The sequence below is a fragment of the Mus musculus genome, chromosome 11 (assembly GCF_000001635.26).
Source record: "Mus musculus strain C57BL/6J chromosome 11, GRCm38.p6 C57BL/6J".
NCBI lineage: Eukaryota > Metazoa > Chordata > Mammalia > Rodentia > Muridae > Mus > Mus musculus.
In genome coordinates, this window is record NC_000077.6 from 98,659,191 (window position 1) to 98,678,036 (window position 18,846).

The 18,846-nt window shown below is 48.3% G+C and overlaps 1 protein-coding gene across 2 annotated transcripts; it reads left to right on the plus strand.

Moving 5' to 3' along the window:
• Positions 1-5,146: 5,146 nt before the first annotated feature.
• Gsdma (gasdermin A) lies at positions 5,147-18,518 on the plus strand. Of its 2 annotated transcripts, none has more exons than XM_006533850.1 (12): positions 5,147-5,248; positions 6,866-7,084; positions 7,261-7,441; positions 10,429-10,594; positions 11,567-11,663; positions 12,128-12,226; positions 12,541-12,567; positions 13,105-13,125; positions 13,786-13,940; positions 14,416-14,530; positions 16,683-16,756; positions 16,984-17,465. In XM_006533850.1, exons 2-12 carry the CDS (start codon positions 6,871-6,873, stop codon positions 17,224-17,226), a joined length of 1,392 nt encoding a protein of 463 aa, XP_006533913.1. In that variant the 5' UTR covers positions 5,147-5,248; positions 6,866-6,870; the 3' UTR covers positions 17,227-17,465. The 2 variants fall into 2 exon arrangements, with proteins under 2 accessions (XP_006533913.1, NP_067322.1); NM_021347.4 differs by having other exon boundaries at positions 5,161-5,248; positions 12,128-12,175; positions 16,984-18,518.
• The last annotated feature ends 328 nt before the right edge of the window (positions 18,519-18,846 follow it).

Here is an 18,846-nt window from a genome sequence, read left to right on the forward strand (position 1 = left end):
AAGCTTCTCTATACCTGTGATGGTTTATAAATCCTTGGACCAGGGAGTGGCACCATCTGGAGGTGTGACCTTGTTGGAATAGGTGTGAACTGGTTGGAATGGGTGTATCACTGTGGGTGTGGGCATAAGATCCTCACCCTAGTTACCTGGAAGTCAGTCTTCCAGTAGCAGCCTTTGAATGAAGACGTGGAACTCTCAGCTCTGCCTGCGACATGCCATGCCTACCTGGATGCTGCCATGCTCCCACCTTGATGATAATGGGCTGAACCTCTGAAACTGTAAGCCAGCCTCAATTAAATGTTTTTTTTTTTAATAAGACTTGCCTTGGTCATGGTGTCTGTTCATAGCAGTAAAACCCTAACTAAGACAATACCCAAAGCCAAGAGCCTTGTCATAGGTCTGCGGTCCCTAGTATATCTCTATGTTTTGTGCACGGGTCAACCATAACCACCCTTCAGATGTTTTATCTTGTTGCAACTGTGGTTAGGGAAAGTGCAGCCTGGTGCTAGGCCTTGGGGAGTTTGGATTCCAAGCTTTCCTTACCTGGGACCCAGTCTCTTCAGCAAGGATCTGGAAGCTATGTCCTAAAAGGCAGGTCTAGACATCCCAGCTGAGGAGGCTGTGCCTCTAACACCAGCCACATGGTGGACAAGGAGCTCTGACACCTGTCACCACCACATCCTCAGGTGCTCAAGAAGGTCCTGGGGCCAGCTGACAGAAGAGGCTTCTAGGAGTTAGTACTGAGGCTAACAGTAGTCTCTGTGTTTCTATCCGCATGTCAGATGGGTAAGAGTTGGGAAGGGGAGAGGATAAGGGAGAGGAAAGAAAAGAGGGAAAACAGCAAACAGGTATGGTGGGGTACTATAATCCCAGCACCCAAGTGGCTGAGGCAGGGGAGTTGTGAGTTTAAGACCAGCCAACACTATATATTAGGGGAGAGGGGAGGAGAGGAGAAGAGGGGAGAGACATGGGGAGGGGAGAGAAAAGGAAGAGGGGAGGAGAGGAGAGGTGCAGAAGCAAGCCAGGAACCTGAGCCTCCAGTGTGAGCTACAAAGCAGCTTCCTCTTGCCCTAGCCTTTCCCTCCAACCTCTTTTCCTTCTTTTGCTTAAGAGAGTCTGGGAATGTGTCTGTGTGAGGAGTCGCTGCCCTCAGCTGCCCTCAGCTGCCCAGCAACCCACAACACACTCTGCTCTGTCCCCTGACTTCCAGACACCAGAGTTCCCATTCTTGCCAGGATCAGCGACTCCCATCCAGACTCTCTCTGTCCACCTTCCTTTCTTTATCCTGACCCCTTCCAAAGGGAAAAGTCAGCAGCAATAAAAGGAAAAGCAAGTTAAGGAAAGACAGCTTTGTCTTGGCGTCTGCTTTGGTTCTCAGAGAGCTCTGTGGCATAAAGAGGCATTAAGATTGCTAAAGAGCATGAAGCTGGGTTCTTCCTCCTTTTCTCATTTCCATGTTCTATGTGTGCACGCATACACACACACACACACACGCACACGCACACGCACTCACATTTGCATACAGAGTCAGAGAATCAGGGATGAGCATCTGCTAGCACTTACATAGACTGACCACCAGGGGGAGATAAAGATCAAAACCTACAACCAACTGCAGCACCACTCCCACAACATATTTCAGTTTAGAGTTAAGTCACTTTAATTCACTTCAAAAGTTTTCTGGGTTTGTTTGGTTTTTATTTTATCGTCCTCTCCCTCCCTCAGGTCTCTAGCCTGACATCAGGAATTCTTACAGGAGCAGGACGATGGCTCAGTTCATGTTAGGCAGCTTACTACCTATCTAACTCCAGCTCCAGGGGACTCCACACTCCTGTCCTACATAAGCACCTACACACACCTGCAGACATATATATATATAGTTAAAGCCAAGGCCAGCCTTCTCTACAGAGTGAGTTCCAGCACAGCCAGGGCTACTCAGAGAAACCCTGCCTTGGAAAGCTAACAAACAAAATAAATAACGGCCAGCGAGATAGCTCAGCGGTTAAGAGCACTGACTGCTGCTCTTCCAGAGGTCCTGAGTTCAATTCTCAGCAACTACATGGTGACTCACAACCATCTGTAGTTGGATCTGATGCCCTCTTCTTGTGTGTCTAAAGACAGGGACAGTATACGCATATACAAAAATATAGATAAATGAACAAACAAACAAACAAAAAATCTGAAGAGGACCAAGGTTTAGCTCCCAGCATACACATGGTGGCATCTAACTACCTATAACTACAGATGCAGGGGCTCTGACACTGTCTTCTTGTCACACTTAAATACATGCAAGTAAACACACACATAAAATGAAGATAAATGAAAAATAAGAATTTAAAAGTTCTTACACAGGGCTGGCGAGGTGGCTCAGTGGGTAGGAGTGCTGGCTGCCCTTCTGATGGTCCAGAGTTCCGATCCCAGTGGCCACATGGTTGCTCACAACCACCAGTGATGGGATCTGATGCCATCTTCTGGTGTGTCTGAGGACAGCTACAGTGTACTCATATACATAAAATAAACAAATAAATCTTTTTTTAAAAAAAGTTCTTACAGAGCCAGCTGTAGCCAACTCAAATGCAACCCCAAAACTCAAAACACAGAGGCAAAAGAATTGTATGTTCAAGGTCACCCTTGGCTACATAGATTCAAAACACACACACACAAAGAATTCTCACAGATTAGCCAAATTTATATTTTTTCTTTTTTTTTTTCTTTTGTTTGTTTTTCCAGACAGGGTTTCTCTGTGTAGCCCTGGCTGTCCTGGAACTCACTTTGTAGACCAGGTTGGCCTCGAACTCAGAAATCCGCCTGCCTCTGCCTCCCAAGTGCTGGGATTAAAGGCGTGTGCCACCACGCCCGGCCATATTTTTTTTTCTTACAATTTAAATTCTTACCTGTATTCCCCTGAACATAAGAGTGGCCCAGATGACCTGAGTTCACTTTCTGGATCCAACATAAAGGTGGAAGGAGGTACTTGACTCCAAAGTTGTCCTGACTTTCACAAGTGCATCATGACTCGTGTAACTATCCACAACACACACACTCTCTCGAGCACACACACTCACACACACTCACATGTGCATGCGCACACATACACACACCAGCTCTGATAATAAGTAAACTCCCTCGAGGAGTTCTGGGATGTAAAAAGGCCAGGGCATCTGCATGTGAAGTCCAACAGCCCAGGGACACGCCTAAACATAGTCTCATTTCCTCCTCCTTCCTTCTTTGAGCCCTCTAAGCCCGGTCCTTGGAATCCCATTAGTCAGGTTGGGGAAATGGGGCAATAAGACAGAAATGAGGTGGAGGCAGGACAAGCAGAATGACATCAGGCTGGAGAGAGATCTGCATGGAGGAAGGACGCCAAGAGAAGCTGATGCCAGGTCAGAGGAAAGAACCGATCGGGAGACTTGGGGCTTTCAGGAAAAACAGACTCCCGTGTGACTGTGCTCAGCTGCTGCTCCACAGATCTTTCAAAGACGAATGAGACAAGAAACCTTGGTCATCACACGCCAGAGGAAGGCACACTCTAGGAAGAGACTTCCAAATGTCTGACCGAGGTAATGGTTGGTTGGGCCACCTTTGCAGAGCTAATTAAGGTGTTCACACAACCTCTGGACTATATATACAAGATTTCAGATGCCCTACATTGTAGTGGTTTAAAGAAACAGAGACAGAAAACTAGGGGGAAAGGAAAAACAGATTTGTATAACACAAATACCACACTTCTGCACTTGTACTGTCATATAACAAAACCATCCCACACACCCAAGAACCCAACTCCACCTTTCCTAAGGGGGATGGGCACCTGACAGCAAACAGGAGCTAGAGCTGTCTGTCTAAGATGCTGATAGCTGTGCCAGGTGAGAAGTGGAAGGGAATGGAGGAAAGAAAAGGGGTGAAGGATGGGGACCAGAGAGGCAGAACAAAGTGTGGAAGGATTCTGAGAAAGTAAAGTAATAAAGTTTTAAAGATATTTTTGCAGAGTGTGAGACTCTTTCCTCACTCCTACCAGTCCCTAAGGAAATCTCCAGGAAACTGCTTCTTCATATGGCCTTGCAGTAAATCACATAAATTGTAATTTAGAGACCTGCCTGTGTGTGTAGAATCCTCTTTTAAGTGATTTCCAAGGAGCAACTTTAATAAGATAATGGGGGCTGGAGAGATGGCTCAGAGGTTAAGAGCACTGACTGCTCCTCCAGAGGTCCTGAATTCAAATCCCAGCAACCACATGGTGGCTCACAACCATCAGTAATAGAATATGTAGTCCTCTTCTGGTATGTCTGAAGAGAGCAGCAGTGCACTAACATGAGAGAGAGAGAGAGAGAGAGAGAGAGAGAGAGAGAGAGAGAGAGAGAGAGAGAGAGAGAGAGAGAGAGAAAGTTCCTGAATGACCTACAGGGAGACAGCTGAACGCCCACAGCATACATCCTGGGCTGTCCGTCATCTCACCGCTGAGATCCACCTCTGCCTGTGTGTGAGCATATATTCCATATACTTAGAGATGCTTCCAAATTATAGAAGGCCATATGAGCTCACTCTATCCTGCCTCCTCAGACTTCTGTGCATACTGGTACCAAGTTATGCATGTGTAGCCAAGGCACATATACACATAGAGAGAGGTAAGAATCAGCAGGCTGATGCATACAAAGTTGAAGGGCAGATTTTCAGCTGCTCTGCTGCCTGTAGTCCCTGAACATACAGGATTTCTTATCACTTATCATTTCCACAAGGCCTCAGATGAATGGCAGGTGCTTCCAGATGACATCAGGGCAGTGATCCACCCTGTATCACCCCTGCACACAATTACACGCATGCATGAGTACACACACACACACTCACATGCACACTCACACACAAATAAGCATAAGTGCATACACACACGCACACAGCCAATTCCCACTGCCTCCCTTCCTCCCCAGTCTATAAGCAAACTTTCAGTCCCCCTTCTTTCTGTCTCAGCCCCAGCAACACAGACACCTGCCTGGCATCTTTTTACCCACCCCCACAGGACCTGAGGCGGGGCACTTCAAACAGGTTGATGCTGTTCTCCTGGAAGTGGAACAAAAAGGGGTGGGGTCATTGTGGGAGGCGGGGTCTGTGGGAGCTTACATCCCCGCCTCCATGGAGGCATAAAGCAGCCAGTCCTGATAAAGGACAGCCAGTCATTCCCTCACCCTATAGACAGAACGAGCTCTGGTTCCTCACCACACACCAGCTGCCAGACAGGATCCAGCATCACCCTTCCCTGGTAAGATCAATGATGGCTGAGGAGGCAGGGGGACATTCTGGGGAACCAGGGGAAGGTTGGGGCCAAATGGGCATGGGATTTCTTATCCTTTATCATGGCCATAAATCTCCCTGCATTTTACTGGGGGTAGGACTCATAGTAGGCCTTAGAGAGAAGAGAGGCAGCCCTTTGAGTGCCACTCTGGTGAAGGGTAGGTCCTTCTAGGTACACTCAGTTGGTCTCTGGAGGGACATAGGCCATCCCAACCCTTCCAGGAACAAGGGCTGGAAAGTATATTGTAGATGGCAGGATGGCCCCAACATCTCTGTGTGCTCCTTCCTGTTTCCCTGCCTCTGTCAAGTACTACAGAAAGGTGAGGCCCATGGAGGCTAGCTGATGTGTCTGATCTCTTCCACCCACCAGGAAAACCTGGGTGTGTCTCCTGGATCCCCAGGTGAGATACCTCGACTTCAAAGACAGAGTCCTAAACTGTCAAACTTGTGATCCTTGCAGGCCCCACATCCTCTTGGTCCCTCTCCCTCCAGCATGTCTCCCAGGACCAAGCTCACTCTTTCTATCCTTGTTTCTACCAGACATGGTGCTGATGCTGTAGAGGTGACTCAGGCCCATTTCCTGCCCTCAGGAAAGTCACAGTTGAGTAGGCAAGGCAGTCAGGTGAACAGATGGATGGTAACAAGATGAATTAGCAGGTGTTTCAGAAGTGGATATACAAGATGCCTTGGGAATGCAGGCAGAGTCACCAAAATGCCCAAAGGAGTAAAGGGGTGAGCAGGTGACATGAGTTGAGTCTTTTTTTTTCCTTCTTACTCCAGTCCTGCTTGCTCAGAGTCCAAAGATTGATTGATTGATTGATTGATTGATTGATTGATTATAAGTACACTGTAGCTCAGATCTCATTATGGATGGTTGTGAGCCACCACGTGGTTGCTGGGATTTGAACTCAGGACCTCCAGAAGAGCAGTCTGTGCTCTTAACTGCTGAGCCATCTCTCCAGTCCTTCAGTTGAGTCTTATAGGACAAATACGAATTCTTTCTATTGGAAAGGGGATATATCGTAAGCAGAACTAACAAAGGCAAAGAAGTAGTTGGGAGAGAGGAACTAGGAAATTTGCCCACTTATACTGGTGTTGCTAGGAGGTGGGTGGGAAGGAAATGGAGGGTGCAAACAAGTGTAGCCTTGCCAAGGAAAGGGCAACTGGGGAAGCTGCCCAGCTCTGACTGCCCAGGCTCCTGGGCCCAGTGCGGTTGCTTCTTTCCCTAGTGTCCACAGGTCCTAGTTTCAACTGTCCCTTAGTGTGACAGGACACTTCCCTTCCCTTGCTGATGACAGACTCTAACTGGGCTCTGTTCTGTGAAGAAGTGAACATGGAATGAGAAAAGAGCCCTTGGCAAAGGGAAAAGCCGGCATCTTGTGTCAGCCATGTGAACTCTAGAGCTCGGGATTGTCCATCACAAAAGAAGGACTCCGTGGGCTCCTTCCAAATCCAACATCCAGATGCTCTAATTGTCTCCCCTCTACTCTAGGAGTGAAGCCTGGTGACAGCCTCTTACAAAGTCCTTACCAGGTCTTGACGACCCCAGCGGCTGCCTGGACATTGTCCATCTCTTTCTCCACAGAGACAATGACTATGTTTGAGAATGTCACCCGGGCCCTGGCTAGACAGCTGAACCCTCGAGGGGATCTGACACCCCTAGACAGCCTCATCGACTTCAAACGCTTCCATCCCTTCTGCCTGGTGCTGAGGAAGAGGAAGAGCACACTGTTCTGGGGAGCCCGCTATGTGCACACCGACTACACTCTCCTGGATGTGCTGGAGCCGGGCAGCTCCCCCTCAGGTCAGCCTCTCACCCAGAGCTGTGAGGCCAGGGCCAGCCATCCTGACCACAGGGAAGATTCTCAAGCTCTCCCCACTGATATGGTTAGGGGTCACCAAGCCCAGAGTTCTCTCTGGGGGTGCTGATGAGTGGGGGTACCTCTCAGCTCAGCTACTTCTGTCTTTTCCCTCCCACAGATCCGACAGACAGTGGCAACTTTAGCTTTAAGAATATGCTGGATGCTCGAGTAGAGGGAGATGTGGATGTGCCAAAGACAGTGAAGGTAAAGGGGACTGCGGGTCTGTCACGGAGCAGCACACTGGAGGTGCAGACGCTCAGCGTGGCTCCCACGGCTCTGGAGAACTTGCACAAGGAGAGGTGAGAGAGGACGAGGCTGAGGGGCTGCCAGGATGAGGTTAGGCAGTGTGTGGATGATGCTTTGAGTCACCTGTGGAAGGGTAGACCCCCTCACCCTGGCCGTTACCAATCCCTGAAGAGAATACTCCCTGGGGTGGACAGAAAGCACAGTGGTGAGGAGCCTCAGTTGTCTTCTCTATAGCGTGATGGGAATGGAGGACAGGTCCTAACATTCTCTCAATCCTAAGACTGAAATGCAATGGAAAAAAGTCAGAAGTTTGTAGCAACTGTTCCTTACAGAGACTGTGTCCGGCGCTCTGTTCCCACAAAACAAGCTTCAGACTGGCTCCATCCATACACCTAGGGAACACTGCCCCAGCAGACAAGGGGTGTGGCAGAACCGGTGTTCATACAAGGCTCTGGCACGAGTCTGGGCTGACTTTTAAATAATTAAGTAGTGGTTGAAAGAAGCAGGCGAGGACTTGAGGGGCCGGAAGAGGAAGGAATTGACAAGTCACCCAGTAAACATTTACAGTTTTCACTGAGTGTAAAGCACCCTACTACGTGCTAGTGTACCTAGAATGTCTACATCCAAGAACCTTGAGGTGTAGGAGGGTGAAAACTACCATGTAGGAGTAATTATCCGGGGCTGGAGAGATGGCTCAGAGGTTAAGAGCACTGGCTGCTCTTCCTGAGGCCCTGAGTTCAATTCCCAAGAGTAATTATCCAGTTGGGCAGTGGTGGCCCATGCCTTTATCCCAACCCTTGGGAGGCAGATGGAGGAGAATCTCTGAGTTTGAGACCAGCCTAGTCTACAAAGTGAACTCCTGGACAGCCAGGGTTACACAGAGAAACCCTGTCTTGAAAACCAAGAACAAAAAGAGTAGCTATCCAATTCGAGAGGCAATGGGTGCATGGCAAACATTTGGCTGGACTTGCAAGGGGGCTTTTTCTGGCTGGGGGTGTGAGGCAAATCTCACGCAGCAGTGGTCTTGGGTTTAGCCTTGAATGATGGGTATAGTTGGTCATGCAGGGAAAGGAGAAGGGCCTTACAGAGACATACAGGTGAGATGTCTCAACACCAATAGGAATCATGAACTAGCCAGCACACAGATGCAAAGGAGGGACAAATGGAGGGTAGACCCAGAGCAGGTGGGAGCCAGAAACAGGAAAAGGAGCCCAACAAGTAGGCGCCAGGGAGAGCCCGATTCCCTGATGCTGCTCTGATGTGTGTCCGTGACTGACTTGACCAGATGGAAGAAGTGCATTAGAGAGAGGAAGGTGGACAGAAACACACTGTCCCGCTATCCATCAGAGAATTAAAATAAGGACAAGAGCTGGGAGGCGTGGCCGGGATGCAGGGAGGCGTGGCCGGGATGCAGGGAGGCGTGGCCGGGATGCAGGGAGGAGTGGGCACCAGGCTTATTGCAAAGGATGATGAACTGGGTTAAACTCAGCAGCTGATTGCAGGGTGACAGATTTGTTAAAGATGACTGACTCTGAGTCTTGACCTAGGTTGTGTCATTACAAGACATTAAAGGTGACAAACAGGAAGGCTAGTGACAGGTAGTTACGTGGGGACGGTTGTCAGCTCCTTTCACAACGGAGCTGGAGTACTGTTCAATGGATAGCAGGAAAGGGGGCTGGAACTTCAGAGAGCTCAGGGTAAAGACGCACACGTGGGGGTCAGCAAGATCCAGACTAAGATGCTAGGAATCAGGTGCGGGGAGGGGATGAGGAAGCTGGAGAACGCTCAGAGAGAGGAGGCATAAAAACAGAATCTCAGGGACCAGAGAGGTGGCTTAGTGGCTAAGAGCATTTACTGCTTTTGCAGAGGACCCGAGTTCAGTTCCCAGGTCTCACATCACACATTAGTGAGCTCACAGCACCAGTAACTCCAGCTCCAGGGGGTCTGATGCTTTCTTCTGCATGCTCCCCACACGCTCATGCACACACATATACATCACACACACTCCCCTCTCTCTCTGTCTCTCTGTCTGTCTCTGTCTCTCTCTCTCTGTCTCTCTCTGTCTGTCTGTCTCTCTCTGTGTCTCTGTCTCTCTCTCCGTCTCTCTGTTTCTGTCTCTCTCTCTCTCACACACACACACACAGACACCAAAATCTCAGAGGACATAAAATATTAAGGTTCTAAATCAGCTGGAAAAGGGAGTCCGTGGTATGTACATGGTTTAGGAGCCAGAAAGACAGGAGCAGAAGCAGCGTGCAATTGGGAGCCAAGATAAGGCAGGAAGGCACAGAAGGGCAGAAGATCCAGTGTGATCCACATTTAGGGGGATCACTCAGTTTAGTGAGTGGGGGAGGGGGTCACTGTGATTTCAGCAGAGTGAGATTCCAATGGGGTGATGAACACACAAACCATGAGTATGGTTCACCCCAATTTGAGACATTTGCCAGTAGGTGAAGGAGAGAAATAGGGCAGTGACTTGAGGGAGAACTCAGGAATAAAAGCAGATGCTGTAAGGACAGAGATGTGTTTTCATACAGAAGCAAAGGGGAGGAGGAAGTGGAGATGCCAGGTGATGAGCCTCCAGCTGTTTGCACAGTTTATCTCAGCACCCTGGGAGGTAGTTGGCGTCATCTCTGTTTTATAGATGAGGCAACTCAGACTCAAAGCTGCTGCCCTACCAGGAAGCAGAAGTCTGAGTTTGCATTGTGGCCGGATCTGAGCCTTCATGCCTTCCCTGGCACCATACTGTCTAGGATTGACAGATTGAAAAAGAAGACACTAAAATAAATAAATAAAATAAAATAAAATAAAAATAAAAAAAGCAGACACTGAGGGGCATAATGGCGCACACCTTTGGTCCCAGTGCTTGAGAGGCAAAGACAGGTGGATCTCTGTGAGTTCAAGGGCAGCCCTGGTCTACACATGACAGCCATGGCTGTACAGAGGGGACCCTGTCTCAAAATAAAATAGTACAAAGCACAGGTGGTGGCCCTGGAGAGGAAATGCTGAAGGTGGTGTCTCACTGTATCTCTTGCCTTAGGAAACTGTCAGCAGACCACCCATTCCTGAAGGAGATGCGGGAACGCGGGGAGAACCTCTATGTGGTGATGGAGGTGGTGGAAACCCTACAGGAAGTCACTCTGGAGCGAGCCGGCAAGGCAGAGGGCTGCTTCTCTCTCCCCTTCTTTGCCCCACTGGGACTACAGGTTTGCTATACACAGACACAGATAGATAGAAAGAGAAAGAGACAGACCACACCGCACTGTCCTTTGCTCAGTGGTACCCAGCAGACCAGGTCTCCATAGGCCACTGACAACACAGAGCAAGTTAAGTGATACAGGATTTGTCCTCACCCCTGCCCCGCTCTCCTGCCTGGTATGGTGGTGCACACTAGTAATCCCAGCACTCTGAAGGCAGAGGCAGGAGAGTCACGGGTTCAAGGTCAGTCTGGACTACCTGGTAAGATCCCAGGAAGAGGGCAGTTTCCTGCTTTCAGAATGTCCTTACTTATAGATGAGTCGCACAGGTAAAGCCCGGTAGAAATAAGTGCATCTCTTATAATCTATACATACATCTAGTGAGTATGTTCAAGAGGAAAGGTATGGGATTGGGAGCCAGGGGAAGACTTCCTGAATGAGATAAGAATGGGGCAGCTGGTGTGGAGGAAGGAGGAACCTGGGTTGTGGGGCAGGATGATCCACAGGCAGGTGCTAGAGCAGGTCTGTCCAGTTCCTCTGCTGTCCAATCCAGAAGCAGGCATAGCTTGTTAGGGGGTGATCACTAGAAATGAATGGGAAGGGGGCTGGAGAGATGGCTTAGTGGTTAAGAGCACTGACCGCTCTTGCAGAAGTTGAGTTCAATTCTCAGCAACCACATGGTGGCTTACAACCATCTGTAATGGGGTCCGATGCCCTCTTCTGGTGTGTCTAAAGACAACGACAGTGTACTCTTATACATAAAATAAATAAATGAATGTATATATTTTTTTAAAAGAAATGAATGGGAAAGCTTCAAGGGCCATAAGTTCAGAGCACAGAGAAAGTCAACTGGAGATCCTACTGAAGGGTTTCCAACTGCTTGTGTTCTCAAAGACTGCCAGACCTAGCCCTGTACCTGCATCCTGCTCCTCTTGCTAATGGATCTCAGAGAACTCACAGACTCTCATTGTGTAATCCTAGGGATCCGTGAACCACAAGGAGGCTGTAACCATCCCCAAGGGCTGTGTTCTGGCCTATCGAGTGAGACAACTGATGGTCAACGGCAAAGATGAGTGGGGTGAGCAGAGACCAACATGTTCTCTCCTCAAGATAAGGGATGGCTGCATCCGTGCAGTGGCATCCTGGTCCTCTCTTGCCGTGTGAGGGGATGGGGTGGGGGGAGCAGCATCTTATATTGCCCATTGCTGGAGACAGAACCAAGGTTGCTCTAGATGAAGGAGACCTGAGTTCCAGGTGTCTATGGTGGCACTGGGGAAGCTGTGGCGAGTGACCCAAAAGCCAAATGAGCACAGCCTCTGGCCTCCAGAAGCCCAAGGAGAAGACAGATCCTAACACCAGCACTGGCTTGGTGATGGTGTGTGGGGGGCAGTGCTATTGAAGGGAAGAGCTTACAGCTTCCAACAGTGAAGGTCAGGTAAAAAATTAGATGGGGCATTTGAGGAGCTTGGGGTTTGAGGCTGAAGAAAAAAGGGTGTGGCAAGCTGGTGATGACCTCCTGATGCCTTGTCTTGTCCCTTACAGGCATTCCACACATTTGCAATGACAGCATGCAAACCTTCCCTCCTGGAGGTAGGTGCACGGCTTACAGGCTCCCCACATCTCCTGCTCAGATGATATCAGGTAAAGGTCCCCCACTCTAAAATAGCAGCAGCTCCTATAATCTACCAACAGAGCATCTGCTCCTGTTTCCTGGGTCCTCAGACAGATAGAGGTATGGGATAAAAACACAGCCCAGAGGAACAAAGAGATAGGGGCTGAAGCACAGCCAGAAACAGAGCGATTTGGAGACGGGGTGTGTTCCAAAGTTGTATGGGTGGGTGTGCTCACAGAATCTCCATGTTTTCATAGTGCTGTCATGAGACTGTCTTAGCCACTGGCTTTAGTGAAAGGCAGCAAAGAGTTTGTCCTGACAGATGTTCTTTTTGTGTTTTCAGAAAAGCCAGGAGAAGGGAAGTTCATATGTAAGTGTTCCTTTTGTTTCACAACTTTCTTGACTTAAGTTCAAAACCTTAGTCTTCCTCCCTCCTCCATGGGACTGACCGGGAAGACAGTGGGACAGTTCTCAGCAAAGAGCTGTCCATCAACGACAGCAGAACTTCCACTAAGAAGTTAGGATAAGAATAAGAAGTTCAGTTCCAATAAAAACAATAGGATGGAGAGATCTGTAGACAAAATGCACAGGAGATCTGCTGCCCCAGACCTTTGTTGTCAGCTGCCTCAGTAGCTGCAACCTGTTCCGCGTGTATCTGCTGCCAGTAACTGGGGCAGCTGGTGCTGAGTCACCCAGCTGCTGGGTGATACCAGTTCAGCCTGAGTGCCCTTTTCACGTTGTGTCAGTTCTTCTGGTTCATTCCTGCCTCCAGTCTCGGGGCTGGAGCAAGAGGATTCTGAAGACATCTGGGATCTCAGAGGGGAGGTGCTCTCCCATTCCCCCTAGGGATGGCTGCCATTCTAAAGGATTGTGTTCTTATTGTTCTATTTACCTCTTATTTTCTCAGTGATCCAGGCATCTGATGTTGGTAAGGAGCCTTGTGAATTTTTTCAAGACTTTGCTACACAGGTAGGGAGAAAAGCATTAGAGTGGAAGGGAAAGGCACAGGCTGAGCCCTGGGTCTTGGGATTACAGCCACTTTCAGGAAGCCATTCCCTCCAACGTAGAGTAGATGTACTTTTAGGATTCCGGCCGCTAAACAGACAGGCTGCTCACAGCCACAGTCCATGGATACAGACCCACTGCTCTCTGAAACAGTCCCAATGTCCACTTCATTACGTCAAATTATGACGAATTTGACATTATGTCAAAGCCATTGTTTGTCTACTAACTCAAAACAAGGGGAAACAGGCTTCCCCTAAATGTCTGGGTGGAGTAGCTGAAACCAGAAGTCAAGTGTGCACAGATAAAGGATGAATCCCGAGATGCAGGATTGTGGTGGTAACGGTAGTGAGATTAACTGTCGTGTTAGTTGAAGGCAGGGGGTCTAGTCCACCTCTTTGCTCCATCTTGCCTAACAAGGCTTTAGCATAACTTCTTAACCACACCCCTTGGGAAAGAGGAAAAGTCAGATAAAAGCTGGAAGCAGGGCACCGGGTCCTGAGGAAGGGGTCACGAAGCCTACAGAACGTTCAGGGTGAGAGGGCATCAGCTGAAAGGGTGCCAGACACATTAACTGTGCCCCTAGGGGAGATGCACGAAGACTTCAAGACATTAAAGGAAGAGGTTCAGCGAGAGACTCAGGAAGTGGAGAAGTTAAGTCCAGTGGGGCGAAGCTCACTACTCACTTCCCTCAGCCATCTCCTAGGAAAGAAGAAAGAGCTCCAGGACCTTGAGCAGACGGTGAGAGTCCAGAGCACAGGGAGTATGGAGGGAGGGAAGTGTGGGTGGTGGCAGCCACTGCAGATGGGGAGGGGAACTGCCAATGGCACAGTGACCAAAGGCTGCGGAATAAATAGCAGATGTCCTTCCCAAGGCTGCCCAAGTTCATTTCGGCTGCTGGACTACCACTGCCCCCTTTTATCCCTGAAAGAAGAGCATCAGTACAGGGTTCCCGGAAGTGGTGCGCGCCCTCTGATGGCCAGAGGGTACCATAAGCCTATGGCGCCCCCTGCTGGATAACAGCTTGTACTTTCCAGAACTCAAAACCCAGGGACCAAGGAGCCTACTACCTACCAGTCCAGCACTTCCTAGGACCTGACCACACACAAAAGAAACAGGGAGTGGGAGAGAGTCAGCCTCGGCTCACAGATTACTGTGTGCCAAGTGCTAGGTTAGACCTTTACCGCAAGTATTAGTCACCCTGTTTTCCTCACAGCTTGAAGGGGCTCTAGACAAGGGACACGAAGTGACCCTGGAAGCACTCCCCAAAGATGTCCTGCTGTCAAAGGACGCTATGGACGCCATCCTTTACTTCCTCGGGGCTCTGACAGGTGAGTGAGAAGTGAGTCAGACGAGTTTCTTTCTGTTATAAGAGTAAATCGTGTGAATGATTCCCAAATGAATGAATGAGTGGATGCCAGGTAGCTTATAGTGTATGTACGTATATGTGTGTGTGTGTGTGTGTGTGTGTGTGTGTGTATGTGTGTGTATATGTATATATATATATGTGTGTGTGTATGTATATATGTATACATATGTATGTGTATGTATATATGTATGTGTATGTACATATATGTATGTGTATGTATATATGTATATTTATATATTTATGTGTGTATGTATATGTGTGTATGTATATATGTGTATGTGTGTGTGTATTTGTATGTGTGTATATATGTATGTGTGTATATGTGTGTATATGTATGTGTGTATATATTTGTGTGTATGTATATCTATGTGTGTATATGTATGTATATATGTGTGTGTATATAATGTGTGTATATATGTGTGTGTATGTATATATGTGTGTATATGTATGTGTATGGTGTATGTCTATGTGTGTGTGTATGTATATATATACAAGGCCCTGAGTTCAATCCAGGTATTTCAGAGGGAGAGACAAAAATCACCACCAAATTGGTTTCATTTGGTCCTTTTTTTATTTATTTTTTATTTTTTTGGTTTTTTGAGACAGGGTTTCTCTGTGTAGCCCTGGCTGTCCTGGCACTCACTTTGTAGACCAGGCTGGCCTCGAACTCAGAAATCCACCTGCCTCTGCCTCCAGAGTGCTGGGATTAAAGGCGTGCACCACCATGCCCAGCTTCCATTTTTATTTTTATTTTTTGCTACATCTTTCGATCCTTCTGCATGGTGCTAAGTCCATCACTTCCACATTGCTGCCTGTCTGTTAGCTTTAATTCACAGTCACTACTCTTCTGATCTTGTGCCTGTATTTTCTCCTGACCTCTGCACGACACATTTTCCCACTCAAGGACAAAACCTCTGAGTCCTTTGGACATAAGCTGTGATGTTTGCTACTTTTTTTAAGGGTCATAAGATGACTCAGTGAGCTGGGCGGTGGTGGCCCACGCCTTTAATCCCAGCACTTGGGAAGCAGAGGCAGGCGGATTTCTGAGTTCAAGGCCGGCCTGGTCTACAAAGTAAGTTTGTTCCAGGACAGCCAGAGCTTTACAGAGAAACCCTGTCTCGAAAAAGCCAAAAAAGGCAAAAAAAAAAAAAAAAAAGATGGCTCACTGAGTAAGGTGCTTGCTGTCAAGCCTGACAGTGGGAATTCAATTCCCAGACCCACAGTGGGAAGACCGACTCCTGAAAGTTGTCTGCTTCCTCCATGGCATGCACCTGTGTGTGCTTGAACACATAAGTGCATACGTTCAAGTGTACACGCAACATATACACACATACAAGTGGGGGAAAGCTAGGCAGACCGAGGCACACCTTTAATCCCAGCACTGCAGGGACAGAGGCAGGAGGATGTCTGTGACTTCAGGCCAGCCTGGTCTACAGAGTGAGTTCCAGGCCGAGCAGAGCTACACAGTGAGACCCCGTCTCAGAAAGAAAAATAGTGGTTGGTCAGTGACGGGACTTACTGTCAAATGCCAAGCGCAGAGGAAACCCTCAGCTATGGCTATCACAGTGTGGTAGCTAGCTCATGCCTATAGTCCCAGCACTCAGGAAACTGAGGCAGGAGGATGACTGTAGATCTGAGGCCACACTCGGTACAGAGTGCCTAACTTAACCCTGGGCTACAGAATGAGATTCTGTCTCAAAAACAAACAGAAAGCCCATGACTTCTCCCAAAACTACTTCAAAAGATTAGAATTTTGGTGGCTGTTGTTTTTTAGATGAGGTCTCACTATGGAGTCCTGGTTGGCCTGGAACTCACTATGTAGAACAGTCTGGCCTCGAACTCACAAAGTCCATATAGCTCTGCCTTCCAGAATACTGAGATTAAAGGTGTGTGTCACTTTACCCAGTCAAAAATCACAACTTGTTTTAAGTTAATAGCTAGCAAAGGTGTATGTTATAGAGTAGGTGTTCATCTGTGGACAGATGGAGGGTGGGATGGACAGATAGATGCGTGGATGCATGGATTAATTGATCAGAGTGTGCAAACACTATTTGGAGTCTGCAGTTCCCTCTTTACCAGCAACACTTTTTTTTTTCCTCTGCTTTTCCCTCCAGTGCTAAGTGAAGCCCAACAGAAGCTTCTAGTAAAATCCTTGGAGAAAAAGATCCTACCGGTGCAACTGAAGCTGGTGAGAAAAAGTGACAGATGCCAGAGGGCGTTCAGGGCAGGGTGGGGTGTAAGAGGAAGAGCTAGAACCTGTGGGAACATGCAGACCTACTGTGCTCACAGGCCCCAGTCTTTCCCCTTGAGAAAAGTCTTCCCCTCTCCCTAGGTGCTTAGGGTACTCAGCCTGCTCTGGTAGGAGGGAGAAAGGCTTTCCAGTTCCCCATTTCCAGTCACTTTGGTCCCTTGCAGGTTGAAAGCACCATGGAGAAGAACTTCCTGCAAGATAAAGAGGGTGTTTTCCCCCTGCAACCTGATCTGCTCTCCTCCCTCGGGGAGGAGGAACTGATCCTAACAGAAGCACTGGTGGGACTAAGCGGCCTGGAAGTCCAGAGATCAGGCCCCCAGTACACGTGGGATCCGGACACGCTCCCCCACCTTTGTGCCCTCTATGCTGGCCTCTCCCTCCTTCAACTGCTAAGCAAGAATTCCTAATGCACCTTCTTTGCCTGCTGCCCTAAAGCCTTCCCAGCCTTACTGTGCTCCATCTGTAACACTGCAAGACACTACAGAGCCTCCAGGCTGAGGACAACTGAAATGCCAGCTCAAAAATCAGTCTCCAAGTTCCTTCTGCCTCACCATCTATCTCTCTCCTTCTGTCCTCCAGCTCAGCACCCACTAAGCCCATCTCCTGATGCTTAAATCCTGAAGATACAGAATCATTCAAACCCTTACTACTTTGAGTCACTTCATTAAGAGGGGTTGGGGGGAGGCTTGGGGTGGTGATGGTGGTGGTTATGGTGTGAGGCAGAGGCAGGTGAATCTCTTAAGTTCGAGGCCAGCCTGGTCTGCAGAGTGAACTCCAGGACAGCCAGGGCAACACAGAGAAACCTTGTCTTGAAAACAACAAAACCACATTTATTTCCTAGTCTGATCCTTCCCATGTGTGCCTCAAAAAAAAAAAAAAAAAAAAAAAACTGGTCTTACAAGAATGAATGGAGAATACTATGTCAATCCTAGAAGAAGCTGTCTTCTGGTTTTTCTGTTTAAGGGAATTGTCCCAGGTAAAGAAACAGCCATGATCCATACATACACGTTACTGCCCACACTGTTCCTCAGGCCTGCTGGAAAATGCTCCCAGTGCTCAGAGGGTTAGAATCCAGAACATCTGCTGTACACTGGAAAGATCATCCAAGCTGCCTGACCTCACCAAAGCGCCCATGTTCTCCAGCCCTGGCTGAGGGCTTGGGAGAGGAAAGGAAGGTCTAGGGGACTAAGATACAAGCAGAAAACAAGACAATAGATTTCATGTTGATTAAGTAGAAAATGAAGGTGAGGTTCTTTCTCAAAATAAATAAATAAATAAATAAATAAATTAGAGGAAGAGGGAGGGGGCACCCAAGAATAAGACCTAAACCTTTAAATCAGTGGTTTGACCTGTGAGTCGCGACCCCGGTGGGAGGTCAGATGACTCACAGGAGTTGCATATCAGATATCCTTCATATCAAATATTTACATTATGACTTCTAACAGGAGCAAAATTGGAGCTATGAATTTACAATGAAAATAATTCTATGGTTGGGGGTCACCACAGCATGAGGAACTGGATCAAAGGGTCGCAGTGTTAGGAAGGCTGAGAGCCGCTGCTTCAGTTTTGTTTTCAACCCTCAACTCAGGATGAGTGTGGATGAGCTTGGCTTGTATATTATAATCTCATTAAACATCTGTATATTATAATCTCATTAAACGTCTGGGATCTCATCACCCTCTGCCCAACGCTGGCTTTGAACCTTTGTCACCAGTCTTGTTTGTTTGTTCACATTTACTGGGGCAGAGGGCAGCATGTACACCATGGTATGCTGTCACAGTTCAGGGGACAACCTTTGAGAGTTGGTTTTCTCCTCCCATCCTGTTAGGATCCAGGGATCGGAGTCATTCATCGGCCATGGCAGCAGGCAGAACCTTCTCACCGTGATCCCTCAGGCATCTCCATCATCTCTTCCCTCTTACATGCATGTGTATATATGTGCACCACTTGTGTGCCTCGTGCTCTCAGAGAAGAAGAAAGGGTTGGATCCTGGAGGGAACTGGAGTATAGATGGTTGTGAACCATCA

Bases quoted from the DNA above. Each gene is read 5' to 3' on its own strand.
- Gsdma (XM_006533850.1), top strand. From the start codon at position 6,871: ATGACTATGTTTGAGAATGTCACCCGGGCCCTGGCTAGACAGCTGAAC. The intron at 7,442-10,428 runs GTGAGAGAGGAC...CTCTTGCCTTAG, and splicing joins GAGAACTTGCACAAGGAGAG to GAAACTGTCAGCAGACCACC. The intron at 10,595-11,566 runs GTTTGCTATACA...GTGTAATCCTAG, and splicing joins TTGCCCCACTGGGACTACAG to GGATCCGTGAACCACAAGGA.